Source organism: Cupressus sempervirens, chromosome 3 (genome assembly GCF_028749045.1).
Source record: "Cupressus sempervirens isolate cs-2001-9-10 chromosome 3, ASM2874904v1, whole genome shotgun sequence".
NCBI lineage: Eukaryota > Viridiplantae > Streptophyta > Pinopsida > Cupressales > Cupressaceae > Cupressus > Cupressus sempervirens.
In genome coordinates, this window is record NC_143120.1 from 227,617,141 (window position 1) to 227,631,902 (window position 14,762).

General features: G+C 34.8%; 1 protein-coding gene across 1 annotated transcript in view; it reads right to left on the reverse strand.

The window, feature by feature from the left end:
• Positions 1-1,413: 1,413 nt before the first annotated feature.
• Positions 1,414-14,762, reverse strand: part of LOC149565664 (long chain acyl-CoA synthetase 6, peroxisomal-like) — a 143,618-nt gene continuing 130,269 nt past the window's right edge. The window contains exons 13-23 of the mRNA XM_089819163.1: positions 8,709-8,797; positions 8,498-8,586; positions 6,279-6,408; positions 6,067-6,185; positions 5,829-5,952; positions 5,556-5,642; positions 2,797-2,900; positions 2,606-2,691; positions 2,379-2,465; positions 2,081-2,167; positions 1,414-1,945 (exon numbers count right to left, since the gene is read on the reverse strand). Of these exons, the coding sequence (XP_089675289.1) occupies positions 1,850-1,945; positions 2,081-2,167; positions 2,379-2,465; positions 2,606-2,691; positions 2,797-2,900; positions 5,556-5,642; positions 5,829-5,952; positions 6,067-6,185; positions 6,279-6,408; positions 8,498-8,586; positions 8,709-8,797 (1,098 nt within the window). The 3' untranslated portion in view covers positions 1,414-1,849. The remainder of the gene's footprint in view (positions 1,946-2,080; positions 2,168-2,378; positions 2,466-2,605; positions 2,692-2,796; positions 2,901-5,555; positions 5,643-5,828; positions 5,953-6,066; positions 6,186-6,278; positions 6,409-8,497; positions 8,587-8,708; positions 8,798-14,762) is intronic.

Genomic DNA, 14,762 nt, shown 5'->3' on the forward strand with positions numbered 1-14,762 from the left:
TCCATGCTTTAGTTAACCATTTCCCTTTCTAGTTAATTGATCTACTTGTCTATTCTTTCCAACAAAAGATCCCAATATTTTGTTTTCTTTGCATGTTTTTCTAAGTAGATCCCTAGATATTTGCAAGGGAAGGATCCTTTTCTGTACCCTATTTTGCTGCAAATGTTGTTCTCTATTTCAAGTTTGGTGTTAAGGAAGTAGATTTTTTATTTATCCGCATTTACATTTTGTCCAGAAGCTTCCATATATCCATGTATGAGAGATTTGAAGTTTTTTGCTTCTTCAAATGTGCTTATCTTCGTTAGGATGGTGTCATCTACAAATTGCTGACGAGTGATTTCAGGGAGATTGTGGGAGATTGTTATACCTTTAATATTCCTTACTGTTTGTGATAGTTTGGTAGATCTTCTAAATGCTTCAGCCATTATGAAAGTTAGGTTATTAAGAGGACAATATTATGATAAATATTAAAAACCAAAGAAGTGTATTGATTTCAATGCACAAAATCAATATATCAAATGTGAAAAAACAACATTTAAAGTATACAATGGATAAAAATTGATTTTGTTGACCTTGTAAATCCTCTCAATAATAATTTAATTAAATTGTACATGTTAAATGAAAGTTGACAATAGTGGAGACTTCATTGTAAAAAACACTCCTCTAAATTAGTGACATGTCACTTAACTATAATGGCAAATTTTCAAAAAAAAATAATAATTATAATCACGGGAAGATAAAATGATTATTAGTTTGAAAAATCTTATCAACTTCTCACAAATGTGAAAAAGATGAAGTTGTAATTAATGCATTCATTAATGCATTATAGACTTGTTGGAAAAATATTTGTATATTTGTTGAATTTTCTCCATAACAAAAATAGTTATGGTCCAATAAAATGAAAAATTAGAAAGTTCAAAGATTTAACATTTCATTTAGTCTTTGATTGGTCAATTTAATTGAAATTTTTATTTGAATAAATGCAATACCAGGAACTATTCACGAGCTGTATTTTGCTTTTATCCTAACTTTAAAAAAATTAGAGTCCAAACAGGAAATATGTCCAACAGTAAATGATTGGGACTCTTTTAATAAAATTAAGGTAGATAATTTGGAGCCATCGACATTATAATAACTATAATGAGAGTTCATATTAATACTACGTACCATTCGCCCTTCCTAACCCCTCTAATTATTGTTTATAAACTATTGTGTGGCTCCAGAGTTCTTATAAGAAATGTTATGACTCGTTGAGGAAGTAGGAGCTAGAGGAATTCTAACTTAAAAAGATATACTACCTATTTGAGCTTGAAAGAGCTACATCTACAGCAGCTTCGTTACCAAACTAGATTTGTGATCTCGTCCATGGAATTGATATAGACAATCATAAAAGAACCACGAATAGAATTCCAATAAGAAATAAGTACGAGGAAAGCTGTCCTCGTGAATAAAATATAATATGGAATGTTTATCATTGAACGTTCAACTTTAGTCAAGCAAAGGCAATGCTAAAACAACAAAAGGGAAGCATTGACACTACTTTTACATATCAAATACATTATTTGAATAGACCGTGAATGAAAAATCAGCACAAGAATGGACTCCAACTGGTAATTTACCCCAAGTTGAGTTCCCTGGAGAGAAAGCAGTGTTACACCATACATTTACAAGTGGACGACCGAATGCAACTTTATATATCATTTGAATCAAATTCTAAAGTACAGGTAGCCTTCCGTTTCATGAACATGATGCAGTTCCAAAAGGAACTTAATTGCTAACGAACTAACTTTCCCACGGTTATATAATTTACCAGAAATGGAATTTTACTACTTGTTAGTATATGAACATTTCACAAATTGCTTCGTGGAAGAGAACTCTGCTCAAGGCTAGAGTACATGTCTGATATGGCTCTTGCATACGCAGCTTTTGCTTGTGGCCTTTTAATCTGCAATGTGGAATGACATTGTTTAGAATGTCATTGCAAAAAGTCATTGGGCTATATGCTTCATCTTGAAATTTAACATCCCAAACCAAACGACCATGTTTTCAAGAAACATGTGAAAGAATATCTCTACATCACCTTTAAAGTTGGAGTAACGAGTCCATTCTCTAGGTTGAAAGGTTCTGCAACTAATGTAACCGCTTTTGCAAACTCAAATCCTCTTAGCTGCACATTCACCAACAAAAAGTTGCAATGCATCTCAAATATTTCAATCTATCACAATATATTTCTTTTCTTAGCTCTCTCATCCTGATGATGGATCATTGAGTATGATCCAAAACGTTGATGTTGATAAACTCACACACAATGTCACCCAGAAGCATAAACAGAATATCACAATATAGAAAATGATGCTTGAAAAATATCAAAAGTGTACCTGGGCATCATGCCCAATATCATCCATGTCTGCCAACACAGCTGCCTTCGCCCTGGGATCAGAGCAGAGCTGATCCAAATTCTCAAACTGTTCTCACAAAGGAATGTGGCAAACAAAATTAGAGAGAAAAACCTAGTGTATATGTATGGTAGTCAGAGAAATCCAGGGCACAACAATATTGACAATTACCAAGCTGAAAATCTAATAAATTTTCTTAAATGGACTACCTTAATGCCTTCAGATGTAGCCCATTCTTTTAAAATATCAGGCTCCACACAAACAATTGCCACTAAACTTGAGTTTAAACTGTCACCTGAACCAATCATAGCTGGTTAGCTAATAACAGAATCAACGAGCTTGTAATATTTCTAAATAACTTTGTGTGGACAGACCTGCACATGTGAGAACCAATACATACCATATACAAAACACTGCGCAATAAATTTACTCTTAGCATAAACATTTTCAATTTTTTCAGGAGCTATATACTCCCCTTGTGCCAGCTTAAAAATGTTCTTTTTCCTGCACTCAAAGATATAAGATGAATCTCAATAACCAGTAATTTCATCACTCCACCATTGAAAATCCAAACACACACACACACACATTACACATATATAACCTTCTCTCAGCTCCCATATGCATTATAGAACTATAGTTCATATGGGACGGTGTATAAATGACTTTTAGTGTCTTTTATGCATTTTTGAAGGTTGTTGTTAGGGGATAAACATTCTAATTACTCTTCATGTTTGCAACTCTGTTAAGAAGCAGGGGTAGGAAGTTCTGTTTTGCAGGCTTAAGGACTGTCGCCACTTTATTGCCAATTTGAAGTACACGAGTGAGAGTACTAAGATTTAGATGGACTTGGATTTCTCCAGTGTATATGAATTCTCTTCCACATTTTATGTGTTTTTCTTTATCTTTCATTTCCTTGCACATTAGATGCTTATTGATTTCAGTCATGTGTTCTCTCTAAATACTAAAATATATCTGCAAGTTAACTACTCGTTAGAAATATTCACCCAGCATAATGGATCAAAAAAAAACAGTTAGTTTGAGGGGAGATCAGAATGTTATAAAAACGACTTTTAGTGATAAAGCCTCTACAACAAACAACAGAAGAAGTTTGGGGAACTGTTAAAATTGTGTTGGAAATATAGAGACACAATTTGGATTTTGGACTTCTTTAATTTGACCATTCATAAAATATTGAAGTAATTTTATGATTCGTAAATTAAAAATACAAGGTTGACAGAGATATGTATAATAGCTGAAACATCAAAATTAACTTAATAGTCTTGAATTCAGACGTGAAGCAAATAATATAATATCACAACTCAAGTTTGTCTGCAAATCTTTTGGAAAGAAGCCATTTTATCAACGCAAAGAAGATAAGCATCTAAATTTCAAGAGACATGAAAAGTAATTTATGACTATGGAATGAACTATTAAGATAGGCATGAGGAACATTGGGAATAATAATAGTTGGTCGTAACCCAAAATAAATGGAAGTATAATAATGTAATCTAAAGTTTCTGGGACTGAAGGATGACAGAGGGTTGGATAGCTAATAATATTGTTTTAAAAAAATTAATATTTTGAATTTCAAAACAAGACTAGCTTAATAAGTGAGAAGAAGAGCTCCAGTTATCCATAAGATAATCATAAGCAGCCATAAACGATAATCCCAACCACAATCTACATGTGACAAAATCAAAATGACAAGATGATTTTAATAGCTTAACACAGATATTTTAATCATTTTCTTATGAATGAGGAAAATACTGTGGTCAAGTTGTTCACAAACCAAAATCGGGTGACAAACCTACCATCCTCCTCTTCAGAATCTCTGTCAACAAGGATTATTACAAATTTACAAAGGTGGAGGCAGCAAGAATAGCTCAAAATTTCATTCATGCAGAGCAGGAGGATGTTTTGATTCATGATGAATGAAAAGAAGAATTTCAAGAGGTTGAATATAAGAATAAGATATAGCTAGTGAAGCTGAGAATATATGGATGGTCTTGCTACCATGATATCTGAAAATGGAAACAGATTCTGAAAGCAGAATGAAAAAGGGACAATTCTGACATCAATTCAGAAGACAAAGAAGCAGATACAGAAATATGTGGAAGCAACATTCATCTTCTGGATTTGCAAATGCCAAAGCTCTCGCCTTCTACAAGTGACTCATCAGCGATATTCCTACCAGTATTCTACATATGTTTTCTTCAAATGCAAATTCAGCATCAAATACAGGGAATGACACGAGAGAAGTTGATTCTGCGCGTGTGGACCTAAACAGGAGGCCTGATAGAATATCCAAATGATGATATCAAATAAATAGGGACTGGATATTGGTTGTTAAAAATCAAATGTTTAGATTGGTATCCTTCTGGGCCCTGATAAAAGCATTAAGGTTTATGTTTTTTGTTTCAAACTACTTATTTTCTGTTTCATGGTTTGTGTCAGGCAGGGAATGTCAGAGGGACATCAGAGATGGCAGGCTGTCCCCAATTGGAAGTCATCAAAGTGAGATCCCACAGAAATATCCTCCAAAACATTCCAGAGACAATCCCCAGGGTACATTGGAATATATCAGCTGACAGTAATTATGATTAGAACATGAGGTAATATATTATGATGGAGTGTTACAAAAAAGCCATGCATACATATACTCATTCACCTGTTTTAGAAGATATGATCTGAGAAACGACGTAGACTAATAGAATCCTTAACATGATCAATTAGACAACAAAATCAGGGGCGTGGTTACTGAATATCACTAGAAAATAACATTTTGCAAAGCATTCAACTTATTCAGAGACAACGTCAGAAATTTAAAATAGAATGGGAATCCAACATGCACAAACCAAAGAAATTTAATATATACGTATGCAAGGGAGAGTCAATGGCAGTTTAGTTATATTCTGAAGCAGCTACGTTTATGTTGTGCAATTTAAGCACATGCATAACTCCATGAGATCTCAGAATATATAAATTCTACGCTTTGTAAGTGGACCCAGGTAAAGAATCCTCTTTTAAGGAACACTATGGGCCAAACAAAGATTGACCATGTTTTTCACCAGAAAAACAGCAACATAAACACTTTGAGCAAAGTAAGTGGGGGAATTTCATTTTAGAAGCAAATTATAATTCTGAGGAGAATTCTACCTATCAATAATCTTCAATCGCCCTCCAGGAATCCACTGCCCTATATCTCCAGTGTGCAACCATCCATTTTTATCAATTATCTCCTGACTAGCATGGGCACATTAATGTAAATGTTCAATCAGTTAAATTCACAAACTACAGAAGATACTGTTTTGCTGATTAAATTTTAGATGAAATTAGAAATGACACAAAAATCAACTACTAGAAGCTGAAATCATCTGTATTGCATGTAAAAAATAAAAATCCACCGCCAGAAAAATAAGAGATTATTACGTTTGAATATCATCTTTATGATATCCCTTAAAAACTGAAGGCCCCCTTACACAAATTTCCCCACGAGGATATGGTTTGTCATTAGAGGTGTAATTCATTTCAGGAACATCTTCAAGTTTTACCTCTGCAAAATAAATGCAAGTGGTTAGAAACTTAGAATAAAACATTGTCTATGCAAATTAAAACAATACACTGATCCATCAAAAAACAAGCATGATAGATAGCTGCTTGGACCCACCACAAGAAGGATTAGGAGGTCCCACATGACCAGATAAATTGTCACCTTCCTCAGAAAGGGAGATCAAACATGTTGTCTCTGTCATCCCATAACCCTCAGAAACTCTGCCACCAAAACAACTGCAAAGGAGCACAAATGTACTTAGAAAAGCAGCATTTTTGTAGATGACTACAACCAATATGAAAGAAAACCATCACACTAAATGAACGTACACTCTCATAAAGTCTATTACTTCAGGGGATATTGGTGATGCTCCAGAAACCATCATGCGGATGCGGCCCCCAAGTTTTGCCTTGATCTTATTAAAAACTAACTTGTCCCAAATACCTGAGGGAGCTTTTCCTGAAAAGGAATAGGCCAGCTTTCCAACTGTCAAATAATGCTCCCGTAATTTTTAATTATTGCAACAGATTTTCAAGGATAAAATCATCCAAAAAGAAACGAGTGAAGCTTGCCAATGCAAAATAAAGTTCCCTTTCCATTTAAGTCTACTAATTATACAATACATCTAATCAACTCAAACTCATTGACTTAGCTGGAAAATGATCATGTTCTGTTTCAGCACAATAGAAGTTAGAAAGCTTTGAATCATATGTATGGTGATTACCAAAACATTAATACAGGGTTAGAATTTGAATAATAATCACTTTGACAAAAAGCGTGCAAATTATTTCCCAAGAATGATTCTCTAAAAGCTCAAGCAGTCTCCCCGCGTATTTAAAATGAGCCATAAGTCACTAATGTGGTCACAGTCAGCAATCATGGATGAAAATCACTTAAAAGTTAATTTCGATAGACAAATTGGAAGCCTATAAAAAGATGGTCATTAAGGCCAAAATCTGAGAGAGAAACTACCTCCTCAATCCTCAAAAGAGCTTGAAAAATTTTGTTATCTATTTAAAGGTGTAAGATAAAAGTACTAAAGGCAAAAAGAAAGACAAGACACTAATCATATAGACAACAGTACAAACTGTTGAACAGGCCAAATAACTAAAGGTGGGATGAATCAGTTAAACAATTTCCTTAACATTTGTTAATCCGGTAAACACTTAAAATAATCAGAAATGTCTAACAAATATGAATATGAAAACACAAAACATCATTACCATTAACACCAGAATTTATGTGGACACCCAAGATGGGAAAAACCATGGAGAAACTAATTCTCATAAAAAGAACACCAGTTAAGGTGATGTTCACAAAGGCTCACTGCTGGTTGGCTCACCGTCAGTTAGGCTCCTGGCTAACTGCCCAAAAATAAGAAACGCTAATTGCCAGTACAAATGGGCACACAGTCAATACGGAATAGGCTCACAGACAGTATAAATGAAATGAAAAATGAATCCACCACTGAAGTTTCTATCATCAATAATCAGCAACACAGAAATGACATAACAATCTGCTACCGGTTGCACCAACACATATACATCAATACATAGATCTTCCTTTGTTAGAATTGCATTCACTTCGCAGATTGCTCGCATACAAGCATATCTTAACAGATAGAGTAGCCACTCTCTTATACCGTGCCATGCAAACGACTAGATTGGCCTAATGCAATTTGAAATAGGTCACATGGAAGCATTCTTGAAGTAGTAAGAAATGAAATGTGGACCACCTCGCTCAATTTAAGTCACCTCGCTTCATAACAGTGCACTACACCATCACCAAGATCTTCAGAACCAATGGATGGGATCTATACGTTACAATGCAAATACTTGGACCGAAGCACAACAACCACTTTCCAGATAGGACTGAAACCAAACAATTGAACCACAATATGTTGCAAGATAAAGGAGATCAGCAAAGACACAGTTAGAAATAAAACTTTAAGGCACATCATTGGTAGCACACTCTATCCACATCTAAGCATAGGATATGTTGACATCAAGGACAACCATTAATGACAACAACAAATGGTGAAAAGACTGCATATGCTTCTGAGGTAAACAGATCTCTTAATTCAGCCATTTTCTACCACAATAAGCCACATGGACAGAGGCTAATTCGTGAGAACAATAGTTCATGAACAGTATCAGTAAAAGCACCATAATGTGGTTGAATAATAAACATAACTATATATGCCATCAGTGCATAGTTTAAAAACTCGAGGGGTTAATAAGCATGATTACACAAGAAAATGAGGACAAAGCAACATCTTGGATTTAAGATATTTGAACATAAAGTAAAATAGTCATGGTGCTAAAAACGTAAAATAATAATCAAGCTGGCTGATTAATGGATCTCAGACCTACAATTAGCAACTCACGGCTTGATACCACAATAGGGATAGCTTCATCAGCTTTTATCTTGTAATTTAACCATCAAATGAATAGGAGACATAGGTATTCACCCTAAACATCGTATCAATAACCTGTGAATAACTATTAAATGAATATAAAACAAATCATGTTCACCAGAAATATCATACCTTTCATAATTGCCTGCTTCTTAGCATTGAATGCAACATTGAAAATTCGTTCCTTTATAGATCCAGACATCCTTACAGAATTCAAAATTCTATTACAAGAGAAATGATAAAATTAGTCACATTGATGTCCATCCCATTCCAAGTCCCAGCAGAGCTAGAATGAAACCATCCAAATCAGATGCAATAAGATTAATTAAACATTTACATTTACCCAGAATATATTTTGTTGTAAAGTCGAGGTACACTAGCAAATACTGTAGGTCTCAGGACTGCTAAATCATCCATTAGCATCAGATGGTCCTGCAATGAAACAATGCTATCATTCAGCCTGAAGAAAGAAAGAAATGTCTCATAGAATCCACTCATTTGATCAAGTCCTTAACAAGACAAAGTGAGCAATAGACCAGTCTTTTAAAGTTTTGATTTCCACCTTGAATACTTCTGTAGCATACTTCCAAGTTGAATAAGTTTCTATATTATCTTAATAAATTAGTGGGTATAAATAATATTTTATTTGATGAGTAATATATTTTTTTTAAACGTACAAAGGTTTTACAAAAGGGTCTCAACAGGATGGTAACCAGCACAACTAGAGAGTCACATGACAACAAGGACCACCAATGAATGGTACATCAGTAAACACCAAAAAAAATCTTTAACTTTCATGCCAATAAGGGCACCAATGGATCATATCAATACTCATAGACAAGAGCAGAGACGAATAAGGTGTCAGAGAAGAACCAAAAAGAATAAAAATTGTAACTCACAATAAATGGTCCTACGTAGGTTACCCAACGAACAAATGAGTGTTAAAAGAATTGATAGGTAGTTGGCAGACAGCCAAGGCTTGAGACTTGATGTCAGTTCATGGTGAGTCTGACAAAACTCAGTGAGTCCCAACAGGCAGACTCAGCTGATCCCAATGGGAAGACTCAACCAGCGAAATCAATTCATAAACATCAAAAAAGAAATAGGAAAACAAATTAAACTACATAAACCCTAATGAAAAATCACTTGATAATGACTTTAAATCCAAGTTTGTGAAGTACTTTGCATGTAGGAATAAGTCCAATAATTCATCTATCTTTGGTAAAGGATACTGATTCTTAATGGTGAACATATTGAGTGCACAGCAATGAATGCACATTCTCTAAGGGTTGTCCTTACTCGCCATAACCAATAGTTATCTGCATGGTAAAGTGTTAAGGACACATCACACACTACAAAAAGCTTTAACGTTGTCATTTCACTTGATTACTCTCCATTAAGGATTGTCTATACAACCCAAAGTTGGGTAGAGGACATTCAAGTAGTGAATCTCATACTCTACCTCTCTCTTAGATGCAGGCCCCCATGATTCTTTGAATCCCTCTTCAAATGATGCCAAAATTCTTCTATCCCTTTAATCTTATTTCCACTATGTGCTAATGAAGAAACTCTCGCTTATCCTTTCAAAGTAGAAGATAAAATGGGTTGGTATCTTGGAAGAGCTCAGGTGTTCAATTGAAAGTTGCCATGTCAACTTGTGCTTTACTTTGATGTCACTTGACAATTTGTTTTCATCCTGTAACCTAATGGTACTTGTTCGCCCTTCTCATTGATACTACATCTAGCACATATGAATACTGACAAATGCATCAAGAGAAATCACATTTTCTTCCACTTCATCTACATATTGTGCATTAACAACAAACTAAGATTTTAAGTTCTAATCCGCTTGAATTTCTACATCCTTTGCAACTCAACCTAATGATAAAATGCTGATACCTTCAAACCAAGCTTCTTAACAATATCTGCTGAAACCAAATCACACTGAAGACTGGGATCCACATGTACTCTTAACCTTGTTTCTTCACTTGGAATTTTACAAGAAAATATCAGTTCGTCACTTCTTGTTCTTCCTTACTTATAACAGTCCTTGTGAATATACAACCCAATTTTCCATCTATGTCCAAGCATGTCCTTTATTTCCACTTCAACTCAAGGGGTATCCATGGACTTCATGGACCTCCTTGGGCTTGTTCATAGGATGCAACTTTAAAAAAGCCTCCAACACTAGTCATCTTTGTGAACTGCACTTCTTTTTTTTAAAAGAATCATAGAAACCAGCACTAGTTTTTAATTATTCCACTTCTTGAATGGTTTTCCCTTGGGCCGATATTTTTTTAATCATGAATATACTGTACCAACACACAAGCCTCGTGCACATTGGTTGGCTTCGTAGTGATGACTTTCTTGCATAAATTTGTGTAACCCACACACATTATTTGTCAAGATATCTCTACAAAGCCCGTGTTCAACATTGTGGCTTGCCCTTGCAATTCCATTATGCAATCTTGTACACCATGTCTATTTGCTTGTCTAAAATAGAGCCACTTAATTTTTTGATCAATTCCTACTTGTAAATGTAGATTACATTTCTATCAGATTTGGAGTAGTGGATATCTTTTATTGTTCAGAATTGAATGATTACTAATCTCTGATTTGTTCTATGCAGATTAAATCAGAAAATATGGATCCTGATCTTATACTAAATATAGAAGTGACGCAAGTTCAATATTTACAAATACTGAATTTTTTCAAGTCTGATATGATTCTGATAATGCTCAATCTGCTCTAGGTAAACATTTATGAATTTTGATTTTGTCTAGGCAGATTGTTCAAGTATGTATATATTATCTTGAATGGGCATGTCCTTGAACGGACATGTCTCCATACAGTGAAGACAGGTCCATTCAGGATGTGTCCTCTAATATGCTTTGGTTCATTGCAAAGGAGAGACCCGATCATAGGATTAGTCAAGACTTCATTCTTAACTATATAATATGTGTGTGTGTGTGTGTGTGTGTGAGAACTCCAAATATCGAGAGATAATCAGACTTAATCTGATTCAATATTATCTACAACCAATCATAAAGATAAAACATGAATACTCATGGTTAATCTGTATGAACAGATTTGACAATATACTCGGAATTTCAATTATGATCTGGTATGTGAATGATGAATAATTTTTCAATCTATGTATATGTATGTGTGTGTGTGTGTGTGTGTATAGGTCAGAATCTACAGTATATACTGATATATATAGGTATGCATATCAATATCGTTCATATATCTGACCATAGCTACCATAGTTTAACACTCCCTCTTAGCTAGGGAAGATATAGTTCTAACCAAATATATATATCACAATAGGCTTATCCATTGTGAACAAAGATATCACCTAACTCGTGATCTCTGAGGATATGACATGCTCAAGAATATCAAGTCACATGACATTCTTCTTATATATATATCCATGTCATGGTATGTACACTAACATCAAGTCTCATGACGTCTACCACAACAAATCATGGCATCTCACAAAGAACATAGTGATCTGCAACTGATATCAAGTCTCATGATATCTATCAAAATGTTCAAGAGATACTAACTATCATGACATGTCCACAAATATCAAGTCACATGATATTCATCACGATACAGAACTAATCATTGTAAAGTCATCACCTTACAATGTTAGATACAAGTGCACATTATCTAAAAGATCGTCACCTTTTAATAATGTACAAAGGGGGGCCCATAAAGTCATAGGGTCACACATATGACAAAAGGAGTTTACACACACACACACACATATTAGTACAAATAAACAACTAGAGACTCAATCTCAATAACTTACATTTCAATCATACCAAGTTTCTTCTAGTGTTCAACTTCAACTCTGGAGAGAGGATTGGTGAGAATGTCTGATGTTTGATTGCTTGTACTAATATATTCCAACTGGATCACATTCCTTTCCACCATGTCTCTCACATAGTGGTAAGGAATCTCTATATGCTTGGACCAATCATGGAAAAATGGATTCACTAAAAGCTTAATACAACTCTGATTATTGCAGTGGACAGTAGTAGGTTTCACCGGCTCACCAAACAATTCCACAATCAGTTTTTGAAGCCATACTGCACACTTGCTCCCATAGAGGCTACAATGTATTTGGCTTCAATTGAACTTTATGCCACTAAAGACTATTTCTTGCTTATCCAAGAGACTGATCCCAAACTAAAGCAAAATCCAAATGTGCTCTTCTGATTAGTTACACTTCCAGCCCAATCTAAATTAGAGTATCCATGTAGATCTAAGTCAACATTTCCACATGTAAGACCATATACAATAGTACCTTGAAGGTACCTCGATATATGCTTTACAGCAAGGTGTATCTCTCATGGTTCGCACATAAACTGGCTCAAGGCATTCACTGCATAACAAATATCCGGTATAATATTAACCAAGTACATTAGTGATCCAATTATCTATCTATAAACAGTAGGATTTGCAAATCTAGAATCTGTTGTTGCTTCTTTCAACTTGTGTAGATTGGTTTCCACGGGTGTAGACATCAGTCTACAATTTAGCATCCCAAATCTCTTCATAATATCAATAGTATGTTTTCCTTGATTCAAAAGAATACCATCATATTTTTGCCAAACTTCCAATCCAAGAAGTGATGTAAAGTGCTCAAGTCCTTCATATCAAATTCCAAGGCCAGGTCCTTACATTGGACAATAAAGTGATCTTCCCATGTAATTAGTAGATCATCAACATATAGGATTAGTATTAACATATCACCTTTAATAACTTTAAAATAGAGATTTGGGTCTACGTCATTCTTTGAAAACCCTAGTCCCATAAGATAGTTGTCAATCCTTTAATACTGGTCCTGGGAAGCCTGTTTAAGTCCGTATAGGGCTTTCTTCAATTTGCACTCATGTGAAACTAAATTATGAATCACAAAACCTTCGGGTTTTTCTAGATAGACTTCTTCTTCAATAGTTTTCACTTTCATTTAGTGGATCTTCCACCCTTTAGCTGCTGCAATAGCAATGACTAATCTAACAGAAGTATATCGGGCAACATGTGCAAATGTCTCTTCATAATCAATACCTTCCTTTTGTGAGAACCCTCTGGCAACAAAATGTGCTTAGTGTTTCTCTATACTGTCATTTATAGCATGTGTGATTTTGAAGAGCCATTTGAAAGAGAACATATTTCTCTTTAGGTATAGGTACCACATCCCATACAACATTTTTAAAATGGATTGATACTCCTCTGTCATAGCATCTTTCCATACTTGATGCTTGAGAGCCTCTATTACACTAGTAGGTTTTGAGTTAATGATTTTTCTCATTAAGGCAACATGAGTTGAGAATTAGTTGGGCCTCTTACTTTCTCTGAAGGTTCCATTGGGTGCTACATAATTTTCAGATTCCTAAATCATCCTTCTAGCCCAAAGTGGTCTCTTTTTGTTGTTGTTATTGGGGTTCTCTTCTTGATACTCCCTCTAAATTTCAGAAGCAATTTGGTTTTCATTAAAGGTTTCTTCTGGCTACTCCCTCTGAAACTCAAACGTAGGATCCTCCTCCATATTCTTAGGTAAATCTTGAATTTCTACATTTGTAGAGCTCTTTGCCCTACAGAAAACAATGCCCTCCTCAAAGATGACAACACTACTCAATTCTATTTGTCTCTATCCAGGTATATATATTTTGTAGGCCTTTGAGGACTCACTATAGCCTACAAAAATTCATTTCTTTCCAAAAGGCTCTAGTTTTGACCTCTTCTCTTTAGGCACATGGATGTAAATAGAGCAACCAAATATCCTTAGGTGACTTATGTCAAGTCTAGTAATAGTCTCTACAAGAGTTTTATTATCAAGGTGTGAATGGGGACATCTTTTTTGAATGTGAACTATTGTTCTAGATGCTTCCGAAATGAGGTTTCTATGTTTTGGTCATACAACATTGCTCTGACAGCCTCTACAATAGTTCTATTTTCCTCTCAACAACACCATTTTGTTGTGGAGTATAGGGTATCGTAAATTCCTTCTTAATCCCAGCACCAACACAAAATTCCTTAAAAGATTTTAAGGTGTATTCCTTCCCATTGTCTATTCTCAGTATTTTAATTTTCTTTCCAAAGGACTTTTTTGTTAGGGCTTTAAACTCCTTGAACCTTTTAAGCATTTCTTTTGACTTTTTACACTAACGGAAATATATCCACGTCTTTCTAGAGAAGCCATCCACAAAAATTACATAATATAGGAATCCTCTAGGGTACATGGGTGTAAACAGGGCAACCAAATATTCTTAAGTGACTTATATCAGGTTTTACATCAGCAAAAGCTTCTTCAAGTGTTTCGTTATATAGGTGTGAATGTGGGCTTTGAATGTAGACAGTTGTCTTAGATGCTTTGCCCAAAATG